The sequence below is a fragment of the Anser brachyrhynchus genome (assembly GCF_964034855.1).
Source record: "Anser brachyrhynchus genome assembly, chromosome: 16".
NCBI lineage: Eukaryota > Metazoa > Chordata > Aves > Anseriformes > Anatidae > Anser > Anser brachyrhynchus.
This window is the reverse complement of record NC_137734.1, coordinates 9,188,128-9,211,756: the sequence shown is the minus strand read 5'-3', so window position 1 is coordinate 9,211,756 and position 23,629 is coordinate 9,188,128. Positions and strand designations below refer to the sequence as shown.

The window sequence follows — 23,629 nt, the reverse complement described above, 5'->3', positions numbered from 1 at the left end:
TTGTGTCATACTCCGGAAGGCTCAAGTGAACTGGTGATACTTGCTGAGACAGAACAAAACAAGCAGAGCATCTCATGAGATAGCTTCTAAGAAGGGTTTGAATGAGTTGGCAGCCAGCTCTCTCGTGGCCTTCACATATCTGTAGAAATCAGCTCCAAGAAATCAGATCACTTGGTTGGCTACTTTCCTTTTATGCTTTTACAGACTTGGCTGTCACAATGGAGGCTAAAATCAGATGCTCTAAACCAGAACCTTTTTTTTTTTTTGGCCTGTGTACTGATAGCTCTGCTGATGTCCTTATTGCTGCAATGCACAAGAATTCAGGTCCTGCACAAGGGATGTAATGTGCAAGGGGCTGTACAAACACAGAACAAAGAAAATACCTCTCTCCTAATGCATTTACAGTGTACATGTAAATCATCAGGTGACAGACAGATACAGAGATGGATACATATAGGGAATAGGGTAAATACTGTTTGAAAATGTGGAAAATACTATCCAGGCTACATAATGATTTATTTTATTTTATTTTATTTTATTTTATTTTATTTTATTTTATTTTATTTTATTTTATTTTATTTTATTTTATTTTATTTTATTTTATTTTATTTTATTTTATTTTATTTTGTCAGGAGGAGGGGGCTTATAGCAAAATGAAGTTTACGAAGGAGCTGGTATTGGACAGAATTCCCCATGCCACAGATGGGTGGCTCAGCCTGTGTCAGAGATGGTAATGGACAGTGATGAACTATCCCAGACACCATCCAGAACAGAAATGAGAATAAGCTTCCTTCCCTTTGTCACTTGGGGCGGACGTTGCATCTGCTGACATCCTCTGTCCATCAGCGTTAACGAAGGGAGCAGGAGGGCCTCTGGGAACTGGGTCAGCAGCAGCTCCATCACAGTGCAACTTAATTAAGCAAGGGAAAATGAGCAAGAGGGAAGGAGCCCCTCATGGCCAGCAGGGAAAGCAGCTGTGTTTGAACAAGCAGATAAAGCTGCTTTTCCACCTGCCCTGGTGAGCTGCTGCTTAATGTTCCCTGTAAGCTGGAAGACAATTTCCACTGCCAAGGACAGCCCTGCAAGCTGTTCTGCTGCTGAACTCTCCTTGTAACATGGGCTAGCCACAGTTCCTTTCTATAAAGCACGCTTGCTTGGCTCCAATATACCTCATAGGGCCAACAGTCCCACTTTTAGACTCGGCAATTCTTTTGCAACAGCCCATAGCAGGGCTGCTATGGTCCAGGGCTTGGGCCATGTTTTCCCTGGCTTCTTTAACATTATTATCTTTGGAGCATGTCAGGGGAAAAAAGATCCAAGCCTTTAAAAAAAAAATCCCCTAGGATTACGTCAAACCACAAGGAGGAACTTTTGCTTTCAGACTAGGAACATGAGATAAGCAACAAAGTTTTCTCCCAAGAGCCCCCAAGGGGGGTGTATTGAATGTAAACCCCCAGGTTCATCCGGACCCAGATCTGATTTTCCTAATAGTACAGGAACAGTCAAAATTGCAGTCTTAATATGAGAACACTGTTTTCTGAAAGTAATTTTTTTTCAGTCAGTTTTGTGTGTCTCAGAATAATATGGTTGTATTCCTCCTACCCCAACTTGGAGCACGGCAGCGTCAGTGCTGGAAACAAACACCTGGGAAGTGTTCTCTATTACTGACCCTCGGTTAATTGTGCAAAAGCCGTACAGTCCTCTGTTTGTGTTGACTAATTAGTTGAGTAATGCAGACTCCTTTTGAATGTTCTTCCTGTTCTAGATCAAGAATGAGACATACATTGATTAAATGACTTGTGGTCACATAGTGAGTGACTCATTGGCAGAGGCAGGAATTAACACCTGGTATCTTTAAATTTCTTCCTAGACCCTATGGCCTCTAATTTTTAGTGCTCTTCTCTTTCCTCTCATGGGCTTTTTGTCTCTTACCCACTGTAGGATTTGTTACGTGTATGATTTCCAAGGAGGCAATATCTGACCACTGCCAAGAAAATGAGACATCATTTCCTTGATACAGGTATCTAGGGAAGCACAAAGAAGCTAAAGTTCCTTTTAATCGTTATCTTTTTGGAAGATTTTACCATGTTATGCCTGGTTTGGTGCGATGCCAGGTCTTCTCTGCTCCCATGCCTCCAGCACTGTGCATGATGAAAGTGTTAGCCTGTCCAGCAATATTCGTGTTTTTATTTTTCTATTATTTTTTTTTCTAGAAGCATCTTTGCTGGAATCTCCCTGAAGTGGGAACACTCTGCCCGTACCCACCATTAGTACAACAGCATAATCAGTCGCAAAAAATCAGTGGGTGGGTTTTATAAATCCCAGTACAGTATTCGGCAAGGTAGAACATCTGTTGTGATCAATATTTTAAAGCACGTCTGTTTGATAAGAAGTTACAGTAAAGCCTTTTGCATCCCACTGAATAGCTAAATAATTCACAGGAGTGGCTCTAATCACTTTAAGCTTCTTGCATTTGAAAGTAAGCAGAAAATTCAGAGTAGCTCTGTAGAGAGGCACTATAGCCGGCTGGGTCGTCTTTCTTGTAAGCTGCTGTACTGTACCGGGAGAGGAGTAGTTTCAGGTTTTTAATGCCTCCTGAGGTATGCTGGAGTCAAATCTGGGGGAAAAAAAAAAAAAAAAAAGGTCTCTTTTGGTTGGTTTTGCTGACACTCCTCACGATAATTCGGCTGGCGAGCGCTAGCAGTCAGTGCAGAAACGACCCCCTTCAAAACCCTGCAGCACCTTCGGGGAGCTGCCACGACGGCCGGGAGGCACCCGGGCCCCGGCAGGAGCACCAAGAGCCGCCCGAGGGCTCTCGAAGCCGGCTCTGAACCCACGGCCCCGGGCCGGGAGCCGCCCCCGGGCTCCGCCGCGCCCCGGCCCCGGGGCACCCCGCGGGAGGCCGGGCGGGCCCTGCCCGGTGCCTTCCCCTCACAGCGGCGGGGCCGGGGCGCGGGGGAGGCGGGCCGGCTCCTTCCCCCCGCAGCAGCCCAGGAGTAACGAAAGGAGCCGGGGCCGGGCAGAGCCTCCCCTTGGGCGGCCCTCGGGCCCCTCAGGCCGTGCCGGGCCGCCATGCCGGGCCGTGCCGCCGCGCTGGTGCTGGCGCTGCTGGCCCTGCCCCGCCGCGCCGCCGCCGGCTGTGCCGCCCTCGGGCTGTGCTGCCCCGGCCGCGACCCGTCGTGCCTGGGCACCGGCTGGCGGCCCGACGGCTCCTACGGGCCCTGCTACTGCGACCAGGCGTGCGAGCACACCCTCGACTGCTGCCACGACTATGCCCAGGCCTGCCCAGGTGAGTGTGGCTCCCGGTGCCCCGCTGCCCGTCCTCCTCGGAGGTGTCCCGCACCGGGCAGGGCTGAGGTACGGGTGTGGGGATGGCGAGAGGGGGCGTGGGGTGGCCGAACTGGGGAACTTTGCTCCACACCAAGGCTTGGAGGTGCCCAGGTGCCATGGGCAGGGGGCGTCAGGGTGTGTGTGGGGATGGTGGAAGGTACGGCCGTGCCTGCCTCGGCGAGCTGGAGTGGGAGCCGAGCCCCAAAATAACCCTGAAGGGGGGAGTTCGCTCCGCTGTTCTGAGTGGTGAATGGGAGGTTGAGCGACTTGACGGGTTTACACATGTGAAATGGGACGTTTCCTGACTCAGAAGCCCCCGTCCCTGTGCCTGTGGGGGCTGGTAACGATGGGTGGGATCAAACCCACTGCTCATGCTGATCTTTGCAGCCCCGCAGTGCCCGTGCTGCTGAGCCTCGGGGGCGGCGGGCAGCATGCCCTCCGTAAACGTCTGCTGGTAAAGTACAGGTGTGTATTAAGGAGATCAGTTATTTTAGTGAGTGGTGCAATCCCATATCCCTTTCCCACAAACAGCATCCTCGAGGAGACTTATCCCCTCACGTAATGGCTTTTTTTTTATTTTCCAACCTGCATAGCTGTGCCTTTGCGCAGTTTTGCTTCAGGCTGACGTTCCTGTGATTCAATTGCCTTTTTCCTTTCAAGAGAGAGCAGGAAGGCAGGTAGGAAATAAGTTCATCCTGAAGTTGGAAGGAAATAAGATCATCCCGATGCACTTTAGACAAATTGTGAACAAGGAGACCACCACCAGCCCCTGGGCACAGCAGGCAGCGGTGAGCAGGACAGCGATGGGACCCCCCCCTGCAGCGTGCTGGCCTGGCCCCAGGCTGTCACAGCAGTGCCCCAGCCCTGCTGGCTGTTCTCCTCTGCTCCCGCTGCTTTCGGCAGTCCTCCGGGATAGCCGGCGTCGGTAGGAACCCCTCATGCACCCCGTTCGTGTTACAGCAGGGCGGTAAGAGAAATGTGTTTGCAGGTGCTTACACCTCATGAGGAAATGGCAAAGGGCGATCACGGCTCCAGTCCCGTGGTGTCCCTGGTGTCGCACGGTGCTCGGCGGTGCCGTCCCGTGGCGCTCCGGCGGTACGGCAGCATCCTGCTGGCTTGCATGGGTCCTGGGGACTGGCTCTGTGCGTGGCACGATACCGCTGCCCTCTTCTTGTGGTCCCTCTGTGCTGCATGGAAGGGACCCAGCTCTGCTTTGATTTGTGTTGTCTTTGTAGCCTGGCCTTTCTTCTGCAGTTTTCTTTTTGTCTAATCGCTACAGAGCTACTTTATCAAAGTAACTTTAAAGCAAAATATGAAGGCAAAGACGTTAATATCTGAGGCCAAATGAAACCGAAAAGGGCAGAAGATTCAAAATATGATGTACAAAAAGATCGTAACATTGTGCAGCATACAAGCTGATGCACAGGCTTTTCTTGTGGTACATCGCTGCATCTATGAAATGTCTCAATCTGTTAGATAATTGATAAATCTCTGAATAGGTTTAAAAACTGTTTGTGGTGCCTTTGGACAAAAAAGAAAAGCATATGAAAAATCTTCCTTTTAAAGAAGGAATCTTCCTTTTAAAGTTTCTGAAAATATTAGGGAAGAAGGGATGTAATCAAAACAGTGACATCCCAGCTTCTCTGCACCCGTGTGCTCCTGTTACTGTTTCAGCCAGGCAGGGAAGATTGAATTGTGAGGCACAGTTAATTACAAAAGGCATGTGAGGCTCTGTTCCCACTGATACCCGCCAGGAGTTCCTGAGCAGAAGGGCTGGCCAGACACAATTACAGTGGAGGCCAGCCAGTGTCCTGCCGGGAGAAAGAGAGATGCCAGAGCAGCCAAGGCTGGGATTCTGGTGTCCTTTTGCCTTCTGCTAAGTCAGGTCAGATGGTGTGGTTCATAGATGAAGTGTGGACACAGAAGCAGTGAAATGTTTTGGCAGTTCTCTGGCAGGTAGTCTTCCTATGCTGTGATAATAAATGTACGGTTTAGCGTCCACAGAATTGTTTCTCAGGAGCGTTGCAGGGACAGTGAAGCTAGGCGGTGCTCCCTGATGTGCCCCTGCTCTCCCTTGGCCAGTGGAAGGCTCGCTGCATTCACTTGGTCCTCCTAAGAGTTTTGTGCTCAGTCCAAATTTTGTTTGCTGGTTGGAAGCGCCACCCAAGAAGATGAAAGGCTCAGGGAGGACAGGAATCGCACTTCTTCTGCCTAAATATTTGCAAAAGCAGTAGTTACTGGAGTCAGTGGAAAATGTGAATACACACATGCTAAACCCACCTCTGATACTCTGTGTGGCTGTGTCAGACCTACCGCATCAGCAACACTGACCTGGGCATAATGATACAAATTTCCTTTTTTTTCTTTTTCCTGCCAGATTTAAAATCTAAAATGCTTCTGTGGACAATACCAAGAAAAAGTACAGTTCTCTGTCCAGTCTTTTTGGCTATAAAGAAATAGGCAGAACGTGATGGGAAGTGAGCTGAGTGAATAATCCTGCTGGTGGCATATCTGAGCAAGGCATGATTTTCTCAAGTTGTATTTCTTATATAGATCCAAACAATGTAGAAGACTGGGCTTACCTGCAAGTGCTTTTTTCTGGATGTGTTGTTTTTGATGTTTAGGTTGTGTTGGTTAAGTACAATTGATCAAGTATATTATTGGGCTATTGTACCAGGTTGCCTTTGAGAGAGGCCAGCAGGTGAATGCTGTTGTGCTCTTGAGCATGTCCTCTGTTGATTTGGATAGTTCTCTCCAGAGGAAGCTCAACTATGGGCACGCTCATGGGGAAGAGATCACAAAAGGGGATATGCGACATAGGGAATGATACCGGTGTGTTTTAGAGTGAGTGGATGGGATAGTAAATGCTAAGGGAAGACGTTTCTGTAGCTGCTTGCAAGCTGAAGCTTTGGAGTTTGGTACCAAGGATACCGTGTGAGAGCAGGTAGGGATGCTCAAAGACATGAAGATTTTTGATGCATTACTTACTAAAGATTCCCAAAATTTGAAGTCTTGGATAAATGTCTTGAAATTGGTTGCAACATGTACAAGGTAGAAGCTATTGTATTGTATTTCACTTGTTGAACACTGCCACCAACTCCAGCCAGCCATGCAATGGTTCAGACTCCATGGCTGGTTGTCATTTGATGTGTGACACCTGACAAGAGAAATCAGTAAGATTTTTAGGCCTTACATGGGTGAAGGGTTTCCTTTCCTTGTCCTCTTTACCCTCCTCTTTTCTTACAACTCAGTTTGACCTAGTCTAATTTAGAAGTTTCCAGTTCATTCAGTGCAGGTGCCAGTTTGCATTGGAGGCTTGCAGCAGTGTAGCTAGAGGGAGGTGAGTGGCCCCATGTAGTCTGATTTGGCTTGGCTGGCTGGAACTTCTGGCCAGATGACTCTTGGGAACAGAGCTACCGGAAACTGCCCGGCACAACTTTGGGACAGGTGTGAAAAAAGGAAGGTGGTACAGAACTGTGTCAAAAAGCGTTTTCTGGAGAAGGCGCGTTGCTTGCCTCATTTCTGTAACGTTTCACACTCCTGTTTCTTACTCTTCTTCCAGTTATCCCCTGTGTTGTATCTCAGTGGAGCGTCTGGAGCGGCTGTGCAGAGCCTTGCAAGACAACGTATCGTGTTCGGAGGAGGCATGTCATCCAGGAGCCCAGGAACGGAGGAGAGGTATGCCCTCCTCTGGAGGAGAGGGCTGGCTGCGTGGAGTACTGGACTCAGCAAGGAACAGAGTGCAAGCAGTCCCTGAGTAAGTCCACTGAAAATGTAAGTGTCTTGGTAATAGGGGGATGACTCTTGTTTAGGCCAGCAGGCTTGGTCTTTATTGTATTTGAAAAGTGTTGTTTTCAGACACCAGCAGATTAGCTCTGGGCCTGTCTGGTGTAACTGAGAACTGAGCTCTTCACGCAGGGGTTTAGAGATATCCTTCCTGGGACAATATTTAAAAATAGCGCCTGCCGTTTGCTGTGGTCTGGTGTGTTTCAAAAGTGAAATATTACAGACCTGTTGTGTTCTCACTTATACAACTGTAAATCTCTGGCACTTTTGATAGAGTTGGTAGATTAATGCTAGTTTAAAACTTCTGGAAGTGAGTGTTGAGCACTTTTTTTTTCTTTTAATGAGTCATCTGTAAGAAGTCATGAAGGAGCAATACCCATCAAAGGCAAGGTATGACTTCTCTGCACTGGAGCAGTGTGCATGCAGAGGAAACCTCCTGCTGGTTTGTGGAGAAATGCCTGATCTGAGTTTGTTCTGGTTAAGTTTTTATGACATACCTTTGCTGATTTTTAGAAGAACTGCTCATGATTTTTTTACTGTTATTTTTGGGTCAAAATCTGTCCAGTCTGAATTCTAGCTACAACTGGCTTTTCCAAACCTCTTCAGGGTCGGCATTAAGTGAATATTGCCTCCCGCTCGGTCTTTTGGGAGTGCCTTACTCTACTTCAGAGATGCAAAGGCTTGCTCTACTCAGGCAAAAATATAGTAGGTATACAGATTCTCTTCTCAGTGAAATGTTTGGTGGTCACTGATAATACGAAAATACAAGGTTATATTTGTTTTTCTGTCCTGCCAAAGATAAAACCATATGAAATTAAAGGTCCAGCTTCACTGTTTTGCAGACATTGACAGCCTCAGTGCGGTGTTATCACTTACTCAGTGTACTTTTTCTCTTTGATATATGCAGTCCCCGCGTTAATAACAACAGGAGGTTTTGGAAAAGCAAGGAAAAAAAGAGCTGCAGATGACGGCAATGAAAGAGTGGGGTAAGTTGGAGGCTCTGCACAGGGACACAGTCACACTCCACCTTGAACATCTTTCTGGTAGCAGTTCAGGGCCCAGCATCCTGCTGATAAGGACCATCAGGACAAGAGCACTTCATTAGAGCAGGGTGCTGCTCTCCCCTAAGCAACAGCAATATCTGCAGTGAACCCGAAAGTTGTTGGACTGCCTTGATGTAAGGCCAGTGCAAGGCTGAAATTCAGATCTTAAACAGCAGTGATGTCATGAGCTGAGATTGGGTGGTCAGTAAGCCAAAGACCAGTCACTTTGGCTCTTCTCAATGTCCAGTTGGAGTGCTCAGTGCTTGTCTTCATGGCAGGATGTCTGGCAAGGAACCATTGAAAGTTTTGTGGCTGTTCTTAATTAGACTGCTTCTTGAAAAGATTCCTAACCAGAGACCATATTTAATATTTATACACGCATCTTTACTATAAGCATACATTGTATATATACTCTACAAGAGCTAATGCTGTCAGACTGTGGGCACTGGAGTGTGATGCACCTGCTCAGCAATCCTGACAGATGACACTTGTGCTGCTTCTTTAACCAGCGTAAGTCCAGCATGTCTCTCCTTAAGATACTCACTGACTGGAAAACTTGTTAACATCAGCCTTACAGGAGCCTTGGTCCTTACTAGTTGCCATGAGAGAGAAGAGTGTTCCTAACCCAGGGTTTCTTTTCTATCTATATGTCATTGAGGTTCAGTCTTTAACTGTATAATGGAGACAAGTGTCATGGAATAGAAATATGTTATAGCTATTGTTGGCTGCTGATGGTTAATGCTGAGCCCCCAGTAGCACTGGTGAGAGCTGCTAACCTGAGGGATGATGCCTTGGTGTCAGAAGTGGAAACAGGTGCTGATTGCACTGTTCTATGTAAATGGAATAAATTCTAAGGGGACAGAATCTGCTATCTTGTTGCATGGGAAACCCTTCCTCCTCCCACTTTAGCTCCTTTTGGCTGTAATGCTGCCCGTTCTCTTCTGTGGTACTGTTGCACAGCACAGGTACAGACAGGGTTGTGCAGAAAACCATCTGTTGCATTTTACCCACTGAGACACAGCTGCCTCTGTGCATGCTGAACTGCCTCCAGGCTGGTGCCCCAAATACAGAGGGCTGGCATCGACCTTCCCAGTCCTCATCTTTCCCAGTTGGGGTCATTAGTTGCAGCAACACAGTGCTGGTATGAAAGGTTATCTTTCATCCTATTAGCCCTTGCACACAGCTTTGCAGGGTGGTTATTCTCCACAGAATTTTGTTGTAGTCCCTGATGATTTACTTGGTTCTTGTGGAGAGCTGCCATTCCTGTGAATGGTGTGTAGGTTCCCAGAACTGCTCTTGCAGCGTGAAGTAACCAAACACTTGTTGATTTATTTCCCCACATGCTGTTGCACATGTAAGCATTTCCATAGTGTGCCTCCCTTGCACTCATAGTTAGTTGAGTCTTCTCCCTGTAAAATTCTGAAATGTCAGCACAGGTCTACTGCATGCGTTTGTTCCTGCTCCCTTTCAGATAAGGCAGGGAAGCAAGCTGCTCGCACGGTTCACTTGAAGGTGTTTGGAAATCCCCGTGATAACTGATATACAACCAGTCTAGACTGGAACCCAATTCTTTGCTGTGTTTGTAGACAGTTACCAAACTTCCTTGGTTTTCCCCTTCAAACAAGGCCAGGTCTTTTCAGCTTTCCTGCCAGGTTTGGTTAGAAGCAGAAGCGCAGAGCAGTCTGAGCAGAGCAGAAGTGCCATGTCAGTCAGGTAGTCTTTGTAATGAGACATGACAACCTCACTGTCTCTTAGGAGGGAGATCATTGCAAGGAAATCCTTTACGGACCAAATCTTAGCTCCCATCACAAATCACTCTACAAAATTCATTGTAAGTAATTGAGAGCAGATGATGGAGAAGTGTGGCTGAGCAAATAGATACCAGGCATGGAATCAGAAGATCTGGCCCTGTTGGTTTTTGGCTTTAGTCAAATGCTTGACCTGTTTGCATCTCCATTTAAAAAAGAGGTGTTGGTAATACCTGCTATTATTTGATATGTGAGTTGAAAGCATCACAGAGTGGCTTTACTCCCCGTTTAAGCTTGTCAGAATACAGCTACTTCACATGTTCTGTTTTTCATAGCCTTGGGTGCTGGATTTTGTTTGTTTGTTTCTAATTAGTAATCTGTAGTCACTGAATTTCATCTTGCTCTTACTGTCCCGTGGAAGGCACTAACCTAGTTGGTTATTTTGCTTGCAGATACTGTGTCGAATTCCAGCTTGTGGCCATCACACCGGCCTGCTTGCACAGTCACCACTCGTACACTCACTGGATGCAGTATCTCAGGGAGGGCCACACCGTCTGCGTGGAGTGTCAGCACCCAGCTTTAGATTCCAAGAGTCTACATTGCTACGGGGATGGCAGCGGAAGCAAAAAGTAAGAGTTTTGGGTTCTTTTTTCATGTTGGAATTTGTGTTTTTCTCCCTTGATCTGCTTGTTCCAGTTTCATAATGTGCTGCACTCAGCTCGCTGAAGCGCTGTACATGTATTAAGTGGTGATCCTCGTTGCATACTGTGAGTTACGCTGGAAATGCTCTAATCACTTTCTTGCAGAGATGAAATATCCTGGTGAAGGTAGTGTATTAAACCAGTGGCAGAGAGAGGTCTAGACTGTGGGAGTCCCTGCTCTTAGTCTGCTAAATCTCACTGACTTTTAAGTGGAACAGTTGTGTGGGTTTTTTTGCTGGTGTTTTAAAGACACTTCAACCATACCTCCAAAGTTAACGATTCTGTCAGATGTCAAATAAAACAAATTGTTAAGCACTGAGAATTTTTTTTCCCTACAAGTGACCATTTATGAATATTCCTGGCAAGTGGTAGCTGGCTTAGGGACTTGGGGTAAGGGCTGGCACCTGAGGTTGGATGGAAATACTGTTAACTCCTTGCACTTTCAGCATCCTTTCCCTGGAAAGCTGAAAATGCTTTGGGGCGATTGATGGAGACCACCCAAGTTGTACAGGTTGGGTAGACTCTAGCGAAGATGGAAGATGAAGGGAATGGCTTGAAGCTGTGAAACGCATCTGTGGCAGAGCCAGCAACAGAGGAGTCCTGGCTCCCAAGCCTCTGCTGTAGTCATCGGAGGCACAGCTTCTGCCTTGCTTTTATCCTGATACTCTTGGAATTTAACCCTCTGGTTGGTTTATTAAAGGCATCCTATGAAACTGCAAAACAGCCTTGACTGAGAAAGTCATTGTCTGTCAGTGGTGGGGAGTGATATTTTAAAAACATGTATAAAGGTTGAAATAAGCGTGCTCATTTGACTTAGGAACTCTAAACTAGGTTTATTAGGCTTTAAGCACACAAAGTATTGCACTAGCAGGACTGCCAATAGTGGTCCTTTTATCAGGGTTTGTCTCAGGCTTTTAGTAAGAGGAAATCATGTAAGGTTCTTTTCCTTCCTTGCCTCAGCTCGTTATGTACAAAGGTTCCAAAAGGCTTTTATATAAAGAGGAAAAAGTCTAACTGGTGTGGCCAGGAAAAACTCTTTCTTGCATTCAATATGTAAATAATTTTAAAAGCTTACAATAATGTTATTTTACAAAAACATTGGAGCCTGACAGGAACGTCAGATTAAGCAAAATAAAAAGTATATTCAGAAACTTGTTTCCTCACAGGCCTGCAAAAAGAGGAGGAGGGCATTTTCATTTGCCTAGCTATTGGGTGAACAACACTGTATGTGGAATAGTTGTGCAAATTCAATATGATTGTGTCCCTCAGGAATGATGACCTGATCCATCTCCAGCCTTCAGCCTGCCAACATGGGAAGTGATAATGGAATTGGAGTGGATGGTGACTGGTTCACAGACTTCAGTGAACTAGGACTTGGCCCATGTCTTAGCAGCTGGTTTGGATCCACTGGAACTGAGCAGAGCCTAGGAATTGTTCCCAGAGACTTGCTGTAGGTCTGGAAGATAAATTGGTGGGTCCGTTTCATTACAGGCATGTGAGAACCAGCAGGGAAAGCAACTTTTAACACAGTAAACTTTCACCCCTCCAGTGTTACTGCCTATAATATCAAATGAAGTCATGCCTGTGGCATTTTTCTGGGCAGGTATGAGTTCTATGTGTGCCAAGCTGAAGTACTGTGTGTGTTCACTTGAGTTCATTACCAGGGTAGCAATGTAGGCTTGCAGTGCTGGCGCGGGCTGGCCTGAGCAGTGGGCAAAGCTCATGTCTGCAGGACGATGGAGACGTACTTCACGCCTCCTTGGACTGGCAGTGCTGGGCAGCTTTGGCAGAGATGAGCAGGCAAATGGCTGGCGGAACATGAATGATGTCTGGTCTGCAGCTTCCTCCTCTTGTGTGTGTGTGTGAAGCCTCCCTTACGTTTCACATGGATTTGTAGATGACCCCCACACATCCACTAGAGAACCTTCATGGCATGGTCTGGTGCTCAACACTGTGACCTTGCAGTGGTGGATCAAGTTGATTCTTGTCTAGGGCTGGACACCTTGCTTGATTTACATGATATCAACATCCTAAATATTTAATACAGGTATTCTTTATATGAACAGAGCTATTACCTAACTATAACTAATTAGAGTTTCCAGAAATAATATACTTTTTTTAAACCAGGTTACGTGGAGGAAAGGACTCTTGGTGGGGACAACCGTTGAGTAGGGTGAGGAAAATGTCTGTGAAAAGGCTTCTGCCTTCTGTCAGAGTCAGTGGACGTATCTGAGCGTGCAGTGTTGGAATGGAGCAGTGCTGTGAGAGGAACGTGTGGCAAGCTGTTCAGGCTGGGATTTGCTGGCCAGATGTGGAGAGCGTAAGTGTGATGCTTAGAAAGAACAGTGGAAGAAGATGGGAAGGCAACTGCTGCCCTGAGAAAAGGGATGGTGGGAGGCCAAAGCTGATGCCAGAGCTTAGGATGCAGCATGTGTGAGTACACCTAGATCCGCTCATGAGTCTGGCCGTATACTCAGTTCCCTCTCATTTCGAATTTTCACCTATGTAACTCTGCCAGCCACCCTGCTGGGGAGCTGTTGGTGGTTTGCTGGTGATCTCAGAGCAGTGGTTACACCAGCTGCCCTGTGCCATCACACTGCCCTGGGTCTGCTGGGCTCCTGGCTGAGGCTCTGCGGGGAAGCATGCACAGCTGCTGCTCCGTCACACCCACGCCGTGCCTGCGCTTTGCTTCTCTCGCGCTGTCAGTTCGGCAGCTTGTGCCAGCATTTAGCTCCCTGAGATATTGTTCCAAGAGTGACTCTCAGGAAGGAAAACATCTGACAGAGTTTAAAATAAACTCAGCAATGCTGGTATATTTTGATGAGTATTTCCTAATTATCGTCTAATGTCTAAGTGGAGTCTGGCTTATAAATGCGTCAAGTTGAAGAGAGATGCTTGTTATCTATGCCTTCCACCTGTCTCCCACTCTGTAGAAGATGCTAGTTCATTTTAACCCCCGTTGTGAAATGTGTGCAAGCTCAGGAGGTTTCCCAAAATATTTGATTTATTTCCAGATCTCTGTGGCCATCAGGGGTAATTCAATTGCTTGGATCGGCTTCCTCCTTCTAGAAGGTTAAGAGATAAACAATGCAGAGCATTGAGCCAGGAAATTGATCTGTTAATTTTGGATCATCTTCTGAAAGATCTACAAATAAAGCACAATGCAGCAAACTTGACATCTGTGAAACTGTTACTCAGCCTGCATCTAGGAGGATCAGCTGCTCTTCATCATCTGGAGCAAGCTGTAGCGGTTGTAGCACATAAATGTCCAGACTGCAGTAGTTTATGCCCATGCTCGTGGCGAGGGGGGGAAAGAAAGAGAATGGATGGACTTGATTTATAGCAAAGGCAGTATTTGCCTTCCCCACCAGCAAGGCTGGAGTTGGCAAGTTTAGCTTATGTGTTTAAGGAGTAAAGCCTTTTAAAGGTAAAGCTGCAGCCCAAGTTTTGAAGGGGATGGGATTGCTCTGTGCAGCCTGCTTTATCTGGGATCTTAATCCTCCCTGTGTAGATTCTGGTATTTTGAAATGACCTGAAGCCAGAAGAAAAATACAGTGAGTCTTCTTCCAACCATGTGTGATGCATAAAACCCTGCTCTGGAGCATGACATCTCATTAAGCCAAGGGCAGAGTTATCTTCATGGAGCTACAGCACTAATTCCAGTTTCCACGGAACTATAAAACAAGCAGAAGTTAGGGATCTGTTGGACTGTTCTGCTGACAGCCCTCTGCATAGGGCAAGAGGATATGTGGAGATCGTGGTATCTGTGCTTCTCCGAAGGACAGGTCTGAGACACACTGATGTGAGGAATTCCCTTAAATTAGTAAGTGATGATTTATGGGAAGGAACACACTGCGTGTCTTGTTCCTTGTACTCCAGCTGCTTGTGGAGATGGGTTTTACAAGTCTCCTGTTCAAGCCCAGGTCTATGTGCTCATGAGGGAGTATCTGTATCAAAGCCTGTGCTGCTACTGCCTGCAGTGATCCTTTGCTATAGCAGATTTTTAGTTTCTGTGGCTCTTTGGCCAGCATTTCTTCTGCAGCCACTGATTGTGAAAAACAGCCCATAGATCTGCTTGGTTGTTTTAATAGGATATTTGTCTATTCAGTTCTGGTCAATGTATTGATGGACTGCCTGAGGGAACAGTGTTGTGGGTTTTTTTGTTCGTTTGTTTTTCATCTTCTTAAGAGACCTGTCAGTAGCCTTGTTCCAACGAAGGAAGGTCTGGTACCTCCAGCCAGCTGCAATCAAGAAGCCGTGTTGGCGTGCAGCTCTTAGCAAGGTAGAAGGACTTTAGCAGATGGTCCACTGACGTGGTTATACAGAGATGCTCACGTCCCTGCACCTACTCACATGGATATGTGCTGTGGATTATGTGTGCTGGGTACTCACTCAGCATCTCAGTGGCCTTCAATGGCAACAGAGCTCTGCCTGCTGAGGGGAGCACAGAAAGGAAAACACAAAGAGATTTTGCTCACTGTGCAGCCTGTCAAGTGTTTCAGTACAGGAGTTACAGGACTGTGGGAGCATTTCGTGAGTTGTTGCATGCAAAGATGGACACCTTGAAAGGAATGTTTCTGTGAATCATTTTGGACTTAGCATCTGCAATATGTGCTGCTCTGGCTTCTTTCAGTCCAGTGTTCCTGTGAGGACTGCTTCACACTATTGTAATCCTGTGGGGATCACTGCCTGCTGCCGCTTTACAGCAGCAGAAAGGGAGAATTGGGTCTATGGAGTGAAAACTGATGTTAGCAAACTGAATGGCACTGACTCAGTGATTTAAGTCCTGCTTGTACAAGTGGCTTCCTGCAGCAGGAGTGCAGCGTGGTGACTTTCTCCCTCTTATGCTTGTGTTTCAGGAATCAGCTGTTGCACTGGCAAGCAGTAGGGAACCCTCGATGCAGGGGAACCTGGAAGAGAATTCGCCAGCTGGACACTTGCTCCTGTCCTTCTGTTCACAGCTTCTTGTTCATCTAACCTCTGACGGTCTCAGCAAGCAAGTGGTGTGACAGTCATCTGGCACAAGCACGGAGCAGCAAGAGCAATCACAGCCAAAACAATGACTTCTCCATGTCAGAGGCTATGCTGCTTATGTTCAAGAGGTTGCTGTCTGCACTGGGTCATCTCTGTCCATGTGTACTCCTCAATTTCCAGAGAAATCAGGCTGGCAGTGAAGTGCCAGCCTCTTTCTGTATATCCATTCCTGTAGCCTCTTCTGCCTGAGAGAGGCCTTTCTGACCCTGCTGTCTTCTTTCAAATTAACCCTCCCATCCTCACATAAGAAAGCAGACAAAAAAGCCCACATGAACCCAAGTTTAATGATTATTTTCTAAAGTCCTACTGAAAAAATCAACAGCAGAATGATTTAACTCAAGTGCCTTCTTTTCATGGCAGTAGTATTTCTTCATGGATGCTTGTGCTTATATATCTTTCCCTTTTGTTCGCCTCCCTCCTCCTGCCCCCGGTCTCATCATTTCATATCGATCCTCATTCCATATTGATCCTCACTCTTACAGAGGGTTGATCTTGTGCTGCTGAGATAATGGAAAAACTTAGAAATGAGCCTGTTCAGATCTGTGAGAATAGAAGGTACCAGGGATAAATGGGTCCCTGACTTCAGGTTTCAAGGAGCATCTTGGAGTTGCCCCAAAATGCAGTGCTGTCCTGGAACTCTAAATAGCAAATCATCCCAGCTGTACCTGGAGGGGCCGGCTGTAGCCTTGTATTTTTAACTGGAAAATATTTTCTTTATATTCTGGTGATTTATGTTCACGCATCTCTATAAATGGAAATAAAAGAGACTGGAGACGTTCTCCCAGTGTGAGATTGATTAACCTGTGTAGTGCCATCTCTTTAGTTTCTGAACCTGCTTAATTTGTTCCAGCCAATCTTGCTGTCCGCTCCTGCGCTCCAGCAGGTAAGAGAAGTCGCTGCTGTCCAATTCCAGAACTACTCAGGATTTACAGAAGGAAGTTGAGCACCATGACCTACCAGTATGCAGAAGTGGATATATTTCTTTTAATGTGCACATAACTGAATCTCTTTAAAAGAATTATAACTTGAAGGCCAGGCACAGAAAAGACTTGTGGCAGAGCACTGCAGTGGCAAGCATCTAGGTAATCATATTCGTCAAAACCCAGCTGAGTGGCTGGGGATGGGTTCAGAAGAAAGTTTTAATGCTCAAGTCCATCTGTAGCCTAGGCCTGTGGTTTGGGTCTTGAAACCCGTCTAGAGTCTACATTGGCTTTTGTGAAAATCTTACAGGGCACTGAGGATAAGTGCTTCAGACAGATAGATAGATGTGTAGTATGGTACTGAGAGGCCTAAAACCTCTCGATGCCTCCTGGGCAGTGCAGTAGGGATTCTAGAACAAGGCTCCGCTTTTTATTGTGTGTTACAAGCTGTCTCTGTGAATTAATGACTCACGGTGGGGTGATCTCATCCCAGAGTAACAGGATTAACAAAAAAAAAAAGGCTTGTGCTTCACTGTCTGACATAATCTGCCTTTGTGGCCTGCTCAGGAAAACTCGCTGGCTTGTGAACAGAGGGATGTGATCTGCTGAGGAATGGCTTATGAATAAATAAATAGAGTGCAGCATTTTGGTTTTTGCAGTGAGGAATGTCGATCAAGCTGGAAGTCAAGTTCTTTTTCTTGCTGGAGATACACAATCATAGTAGTATTTAGTCACTGGAAGGCTTTCTTCTGCAGAAGCTCTGTATTGGGCCACAAGAACCGAAAGAGGCAGCCACTCATTTCAGCAACAGAATGGAGCCTGCTATTGGAAACATTTTTCACTTTCAAAATCAACTCAACTTTTGACAACGTGAATCCCTTCTCATATCAGATGCTTTCAGAACTGAGTAATGAATCTCTAAAGGATGTAATTTCTGCTTAGTAAGGCTTAAAAAAATCAGTCTTCCAAATGTAGTGTTCACCCTGGTGCCACTCTCCTGTAATATCAGAACCAACCAGGTAGGAAGAGTCTGTATTGGAAAGTTACACATGATATTGTCAAGTCGGAGAAGCTTTTATTCCAGTCAATGAAATGATGTGGTACCTTAAAGCACTTTAATTGCAATCCCTTTCATCTATTGAGTACTTAAGAGATACAGCACTATATTTGTGCATAAGACTTTTGTCATAGCATTTGATGTCAAATGTTTAGTACTGACATTAAACCATTCTGTTGTGGATCTTTTAGGAAATGGTGGTTGGCACCTGCCACGTGTAAATGGTATGAAACAGCCTCCCTGACCCCAACCCTTGCTGAAATAGAAGATTATGCTCCTGCTTCAGTGTCTTGAGAATGTGAGCTTTAAAAGAGGTGTTTGTTTGTTTGTTTGTTTGTTTTTTGTAATGCTTTTTTCTATTGCAGTAGAAGCTGTAGGAAACTCTAGCTGGTTTCAGTATAAATTTGATGTGTAAAAAGTTTGCAGAATCAGTCTCTTAAGAGAGTGGAGCAAGGTATGGAGAGTTGAGAAGTTTGAGGATAGGCTGCTCAGAAATAATGTTCTGGGTCAGATTGCTACAGGATCTGAGCTTGGTTATTTTTTTTGACGTTCAGAGTTGGTTTGCTAAAATGCATTTTAACTTGACTGAAGTTGCTTTGAATACATGCATTTTGCTGATTTGTCTTCATAGGTGGACACAGAGAAAAGAGGGGGATTTAGAGTGGTAAAATGTTTTGTACTTCCTAAGTGAAATGTATTGATTTCTGATTTTGGATTTCTGTTTCTGTGTTGAAACAATCTGAGTCAAAATAATTCATTCAATCCCCCCCTTCATTATTTTCAAGTTATTGTTTCAGGGAAAATACTGGAGGAAAAACATCATTTTGAATTGACCACCCATTTTATTCTTAAATCAAAGGTGAGTTATTTGGATAACTGGGCTCGTATGTGGCTAAGTCTGAAATATCTGAAAGCTATTCCTACCATTATGAAGAGAATCAATAGTAGTTTTTTGTGTGTGTACTGCTTGTGATACACCCACGATACTAAATCGGTACGCATAAAATTGTCTGTTGCTATGGTCAGTGACTTGTTGGTCAGGGTTTTCCTTGCCTCATCCCTGAGAGCTGGGAACAGGAGGACCTAACAAGAGCTGTTGATGGTGGCATGGTGGAGCTTCCAGTCTTCTGCAAATGTCACTGTAGCCTAGGCATGCAGGAGCACGAAAGACTTAGCCTGTGAGAGACCCTTGTAGCAGCTCTATTTCTACCTCGCTTGATGAAACAAGACATTGCAGATGTCTCGGTGCATCAGCACATCCTAAAAAGGGCAGTGCAGTGTGCTGGCTTCCCCTCCGCACCTCGGGTAACTGCAAACAAATCCTATTACTGAATTCTTGGGGGAAGGAAGGAAAGATGCAAGAGTGTGAGAGAGAGAGCAAGAGTGAGCCTTTTAAGTAGAAGAAGGTAATGAAGCTATCAGGTCACTTTCCAGGCAAGTGAAAATTAGCTCATGGCGTAGACAAATACTGAGCACTGCCTGGTTCCCTCTAGGGACTTTATCACCATCCATCATTATAATCTCTGTAATTTCTACAGCCTGGGTTTTGGGAAAGATAAGACTAATGGAAACCCAAGGCAAAATACTCCTGAAAATGGCTTTGTACAGCAAACCAGAAAGGCAGCCTCGCACTGAGGCTGTTCCCTGCGGATGACAGCTGTTCCCATGACAACGCCAAAAACCTCTCACCATCGGGCATCAGCAGGAGAACATCTCCCACGGCAAGTACATGAAGCCAGGAGCTCAGTCCTCGTCTCTCAAATCATCCTGCTGGACACCACGGGTTAGGATCTGCCGGTTGTGCACGTGCAGCTCACCTTCCAGGCTCCAGCCTGGCGTCGGATGAAAGGAAGAGCAAACACATTCAAAGCACCAGTGAGCTGCATTTCTGTAAAAGGAAAATTAAGTTTTACTGATGTTACTAGAGGTCCCTCTGCTCTCCAGCTGAGGGATTTCAATTTTAATGATGAAAAACCAAGCAAAAAATCCAGGACATTTTACAAATCATTTAAGAAGACCTTTGAAGAAGCCACGTGATTTTTCTCACTTGCAGGGAAATCTCTCATTGTCTTGGGTTGGAGAGGGAGGAACGCCCTGGGAGAATTCTGCTTTTCTTCACCCTAATCCTATAGTGTCTAGCCTGTGACTCAGCCCGTTTTCTGCATTTGAAACAGAAGATGCAGAAGATGGTAAAAGACCATTTTTCACCATGGCATGTTCAGTGGGCTTGTCAGCTCCCTGAGTGTAGTGATATGTGGGGCCCAGCTTCTGCAGTTATCCGAATGTATGAGGATCTGCTTCCTTTTTTAAGGAAAATGTCCTTGTGCATTTGGAAAAAAAGATATAAAATGTGCCCAGAAAGCTTAGGAGTCCAAGATAAAGAGCGCCACCACCAATAAAAATATTAATTTTCTAAAATATCCTTTTTGCTCTAAAGATAAAGTTGGTTTTTTAATTTTTCTCAGTGGCCAGAGTAGTGGAGTATGTTCTGCTTGAATGGTAGGAGTTAGCAATGCTTTTCCATAAATGAGTTTGTTAGCTTTAGCTTTTCAGAGCTTTTTTTTTTGTCCTTCATTTTGAATATTTTGAGTAGTTAAATATTAAGATCACTGACTTCTCCGTTTTACTTATTTATTTTTGTTCTTATTTTTAATTATTTTGGAGGAAGCTTCCCCAGAGTCCTTTCCAGATACATTATTTACTTGGTGACAGTGTGATACTGCAAGCGGACGAGGAGAGGTGAGAAAGGAGAGCAGGTTCTGAACCAGCAGAGGTGATTCTGTTCCGTAAATACGCCTGCTGCAGCTTCAAACCACAAAAACAAAGTATTAGCAAGAGGGTGCTTTCTGGGTTGTGTTAGTCATTTTAAACACTGGTTCTCCCATTTCAGGCTGGGTGAAAAGCATTCACTTATACAGGCTGTTCCCCACATTTCTGATCCCCAGGGGCCTCCGGCTACCAGTCTGTGGTACCCCCGTTGTGCCCTCCTGTGAGGGCCGCACTCGGTCACCGTGCTGTTAGTGGGACCCAGACACGTGTTTAGGGCGGGATGTGCATGGCCTCATCTTGTAAATGTGTTAGATGGATATTGAAAGGGGAGAAAGCTGGAACCGTGGTGCAATTTGTGCACATCTGCTGGTAAATGTCACAGTATTGCCCTTTTTTTGTAAGCTCACACACAGCATCTGACCCCGCGCTGTCCCTAAGCCCTGACTTCCACACCTTGGCCTGGGCTGGAAATGGGGCACGAGGTTTCTTTTTATCCCCCTTCCCTCATCCTCAGGCTGAAGCAAGCCCCCAGGCACGGCCCTGTTTCCGTGCGTTGTTTTCTTGTTGTTCCTGAGCATGCTCTGGGCTCACTTTATGTGAGGCCTGTCCTGGCCCCTCTGTGCCAACGGCCCTGTGCTCCTGAATTGCTGGAAGGATGTAGGGAGGTGCCAGTGCTATGGGCTTTAACCTTCCTCTGCTTCATACCACTCCCCAAACTAATGAACCAACTCGTGGGTTATTCCTTGTGCCGTGCTTCACCCACTAACCCTTTACAGACGGAGCAGAGCCTGTCTGAAAACCAGGAACTGCTCAGCCCCTCCTGCTGGCGGGGAAAGCCGATGCTGCTCCGGCTCCTCTAATCCCCTGATTTTCTGCTCGTCCGTGAGCTAAGGCTGATCTGTGAGCATCAAAGCTCATGTTGGAGAGCACAGAGCACAGCTGGACATCCTCCCCTCGGGGTGCAGGTGTGTCTGCAGCTGTTGTGGGCCTCCCTGAAACAGCCTGTGACCCATTTCTGCATTGTGGGTGCTGGGATGAGCGGTCTGATGGGGGAGAGCATTTCCAGGAACAATCACTGATTGTGTTAGGAGGATGCTAGCTGGAGAAACCGGGTTTCTCTGGGGTGTCAACAGGATGCTGTTATTGTTTGTGATTTTTTTTGCCTCTCTGTTTTAACACTGTCTAGCAGCTGGATGCAATATGGAAACAGATCTCTGAAGTGCTTTAACAAGAAGCGTGGCTTAAGGCTCAGTTGCAATTCAAGGGGATAAATGAGTGAGTAGTTTCACAAATGGTGCTCAGGCACAGTTCTGAGGCCCGTGAGTTACTTCTCCCACGCAGCTCCCTGCTGCGGGCATTGACTGGGCTCGTTTGGGCACAGCAGTGTGAAAACTCAGCCTGTAAGCACAGGTGGAAGAGCTGGTCACGTGGAGTTGTAAAAGCCATGGAGCTTGTGTCCTGCCTGCCTTTTCCTCCTCTCTTTATCTGTCTAAGGGTGAATCCCGACAGGTATGTGGGTATGTGTGCTCTCTGCATGCTGCCCTCCCAATACTAATGTTATCTGCTCAATTTAGGAACAAAGTCATAAGGCATTCATTTTCCAAAACCAGAAAAAAAGCTTAAGTATTTCCAAGAAAAGCACCACTGTTTATTATGCTGGGTAGAAGGGAAAGTTTTAGCTACACAGCGTCCTGAGGACCAACAGACAACCCAAAAGGACGTAAGCACGTGGACATGAGCCCGTGGAGCACTGCCACTGCCCAGGGTGACATACTTGTATGGCGGGGGACAAGTGCAGCGTAAAGCTGCCTCTTCTTACCTTTATCAAGGAAACAAACCTTGTTGTGAGAAAGGGAAAGCTCTCTGGGCACCGGGGGGAATATCAGGGCTTGATGCAGGAATAGGTTCCCCTGGAAATGAAGTTGTAACTGTCTGGGAGGTTGCCAAACCGAGTTGCAGATTTCCATGCTGCTTGAGTGTCTGTCAGACTGCTGGCACAGAATGACCCCTTATAGCCGCACGGCTGCTGCCAGCAAGGGGCTGTGAAGTAATCACACTGCTGGTGTCAGTCACTGTTTCTTGTTGTGTTCGGAGGTGCCGGGTTGCTGGGAGGACATGTGAAACCGCCCCTGTGCCCTGCCAGGGGTGCGGAGCTCCTGGCCAGACAGAGCAAACCTCCCCAGCAGGCCCCTGCTGTGAGGCATGGTTTGAAGAAAAAAAAGGCAGAAAAATGGCATGGAAAAGAATCTGCAAAATTTCCACCTTCAGCCACAGAGTGTAGTGGGAGCTGCAGGACTCGGTGAACGTAAACATCTCTGCTTCCAAAAACTGGTTGATCTTCTGCCATCAAACAGAAAACGTCAAAGCAGAGAAGTAAGTGTATATGGTAGCGCAGGCAGCCCTCGCAGTGCCCCTGTGTGCGTCACTGTGTCTTTGTTACCCACTTACACTCTTTCCTTATATGATCATTTTCTTTGAAAATACAATGTACTTGGAGAACAAGCAGGAGATCAGTTCTGTGTCCTATAAAACAATGCTCGCCCTTGCATTGCTGCTCCACTCCTCGCTTTAACAATGCAATAGCTCTTTCCTCATTCTTCATTTTTGAAGGTCTCAGTGCAAATGAGCAGGGCCTCGAAACTGTAAGGAATTTCTAGTTACTCTTAAAAGCAGTTCCCTTGCCTTTAACAGGACAGCCCATGTTGGTAAAGCTGACTGTGTGTCAGGGTAGCAGCAGGGACAGGAGGTGGATGTGCTCGAAGGTCAGGTTGGGTGATCTGCAATCACCAGCGGTTGTTCAGTATTCATATTACCCTAAATCCACAGTGTATGGGCAGAACTTACTGAGTGCTTCTCATCTCGCAGGTAGCCTGCAAGTCAGTAGCAGACTTACTGAAAGATGGATCCAGGAAATGTGTCCCCCTGGTTGAGATGCTGCAAGTGGCAGAGGAAAGGCTGCGTGTGAGCCCTGGGTGGGCTCACATAGGTGGGCTTTTATTTTTTTCTCCTTAAAATGTATTTTCTTCAAATGGTTTGATACTATTCCTCATGAACGATAGACCTACCTGTATAAAATTGTAACCAGACCTTGGGTGCAGGCTCACAGGGCAGGTTTGGATATTTCTCCAGCGTGCCAGCTGTGTGGCTCTGTTTGTGTTATGACACAGCAATTGCCTGGTGGCAGATGGGAGCTTTGGAGCTGAGAATTCAGTCAGCTCCATTAAGATTATTTTTTTTTACA

At 46.3% G+C, this 23,629-nt stretch overlaps 1 protein-coding gene and 1 long non-coding RNA gene across 4 annotated transcripts in view; one reads left to right on the top strand and one right to left on the bottom strand.

Moving 5' to 3' along the window:
- Positions 1-1,679: 1,679 nt before the first annotated feature.
- Positions 1,680-2,879, bottom strand: LOC308178984. The gene is made up of 2 exons (XR_013940091.1): positions 2,743-2,879; positions 1,680-2,617 (listed from the first exon to the last, which is right to left on the bottom strand). It is a non-coding gene; the product is annotated as an uncharacterized lncRNA (long non-coding RNA).
- The window catches only part of LOC308178978 (somatomedin-B and thrombospondin type-1 domain-containing protein-like), a 42,309-nt gene continuing 21,439 nt past the window's right edge, over positions 2,760-23,629 (top strand). The window contains exons 1-5 of one of the 3 annotated variants that reach the window (XM_080558340.1): positions 2,760-3,289; positions 6,893-7,087; positions 8,024-8,102; positions 10,360-10,536; positions 15,468-16,414. In XM_080558340.1, coding sequence (XP_080414466.1) covers positions 3,073-3,289; positions 6,893-7,087; positions 8,024-8,102; positions 10,360-10,536; positions 15,468-15,585 — 786 coding nt within the window. In that variant the 5' untranslated portion in view covers positions 2,760-3,072 and the 3' untranslated portion in view covers positions 15,586-16,414. The other 2 variants (XM_080558341.1, XR_013940083.1) reach the window with 2 other exon arrangements.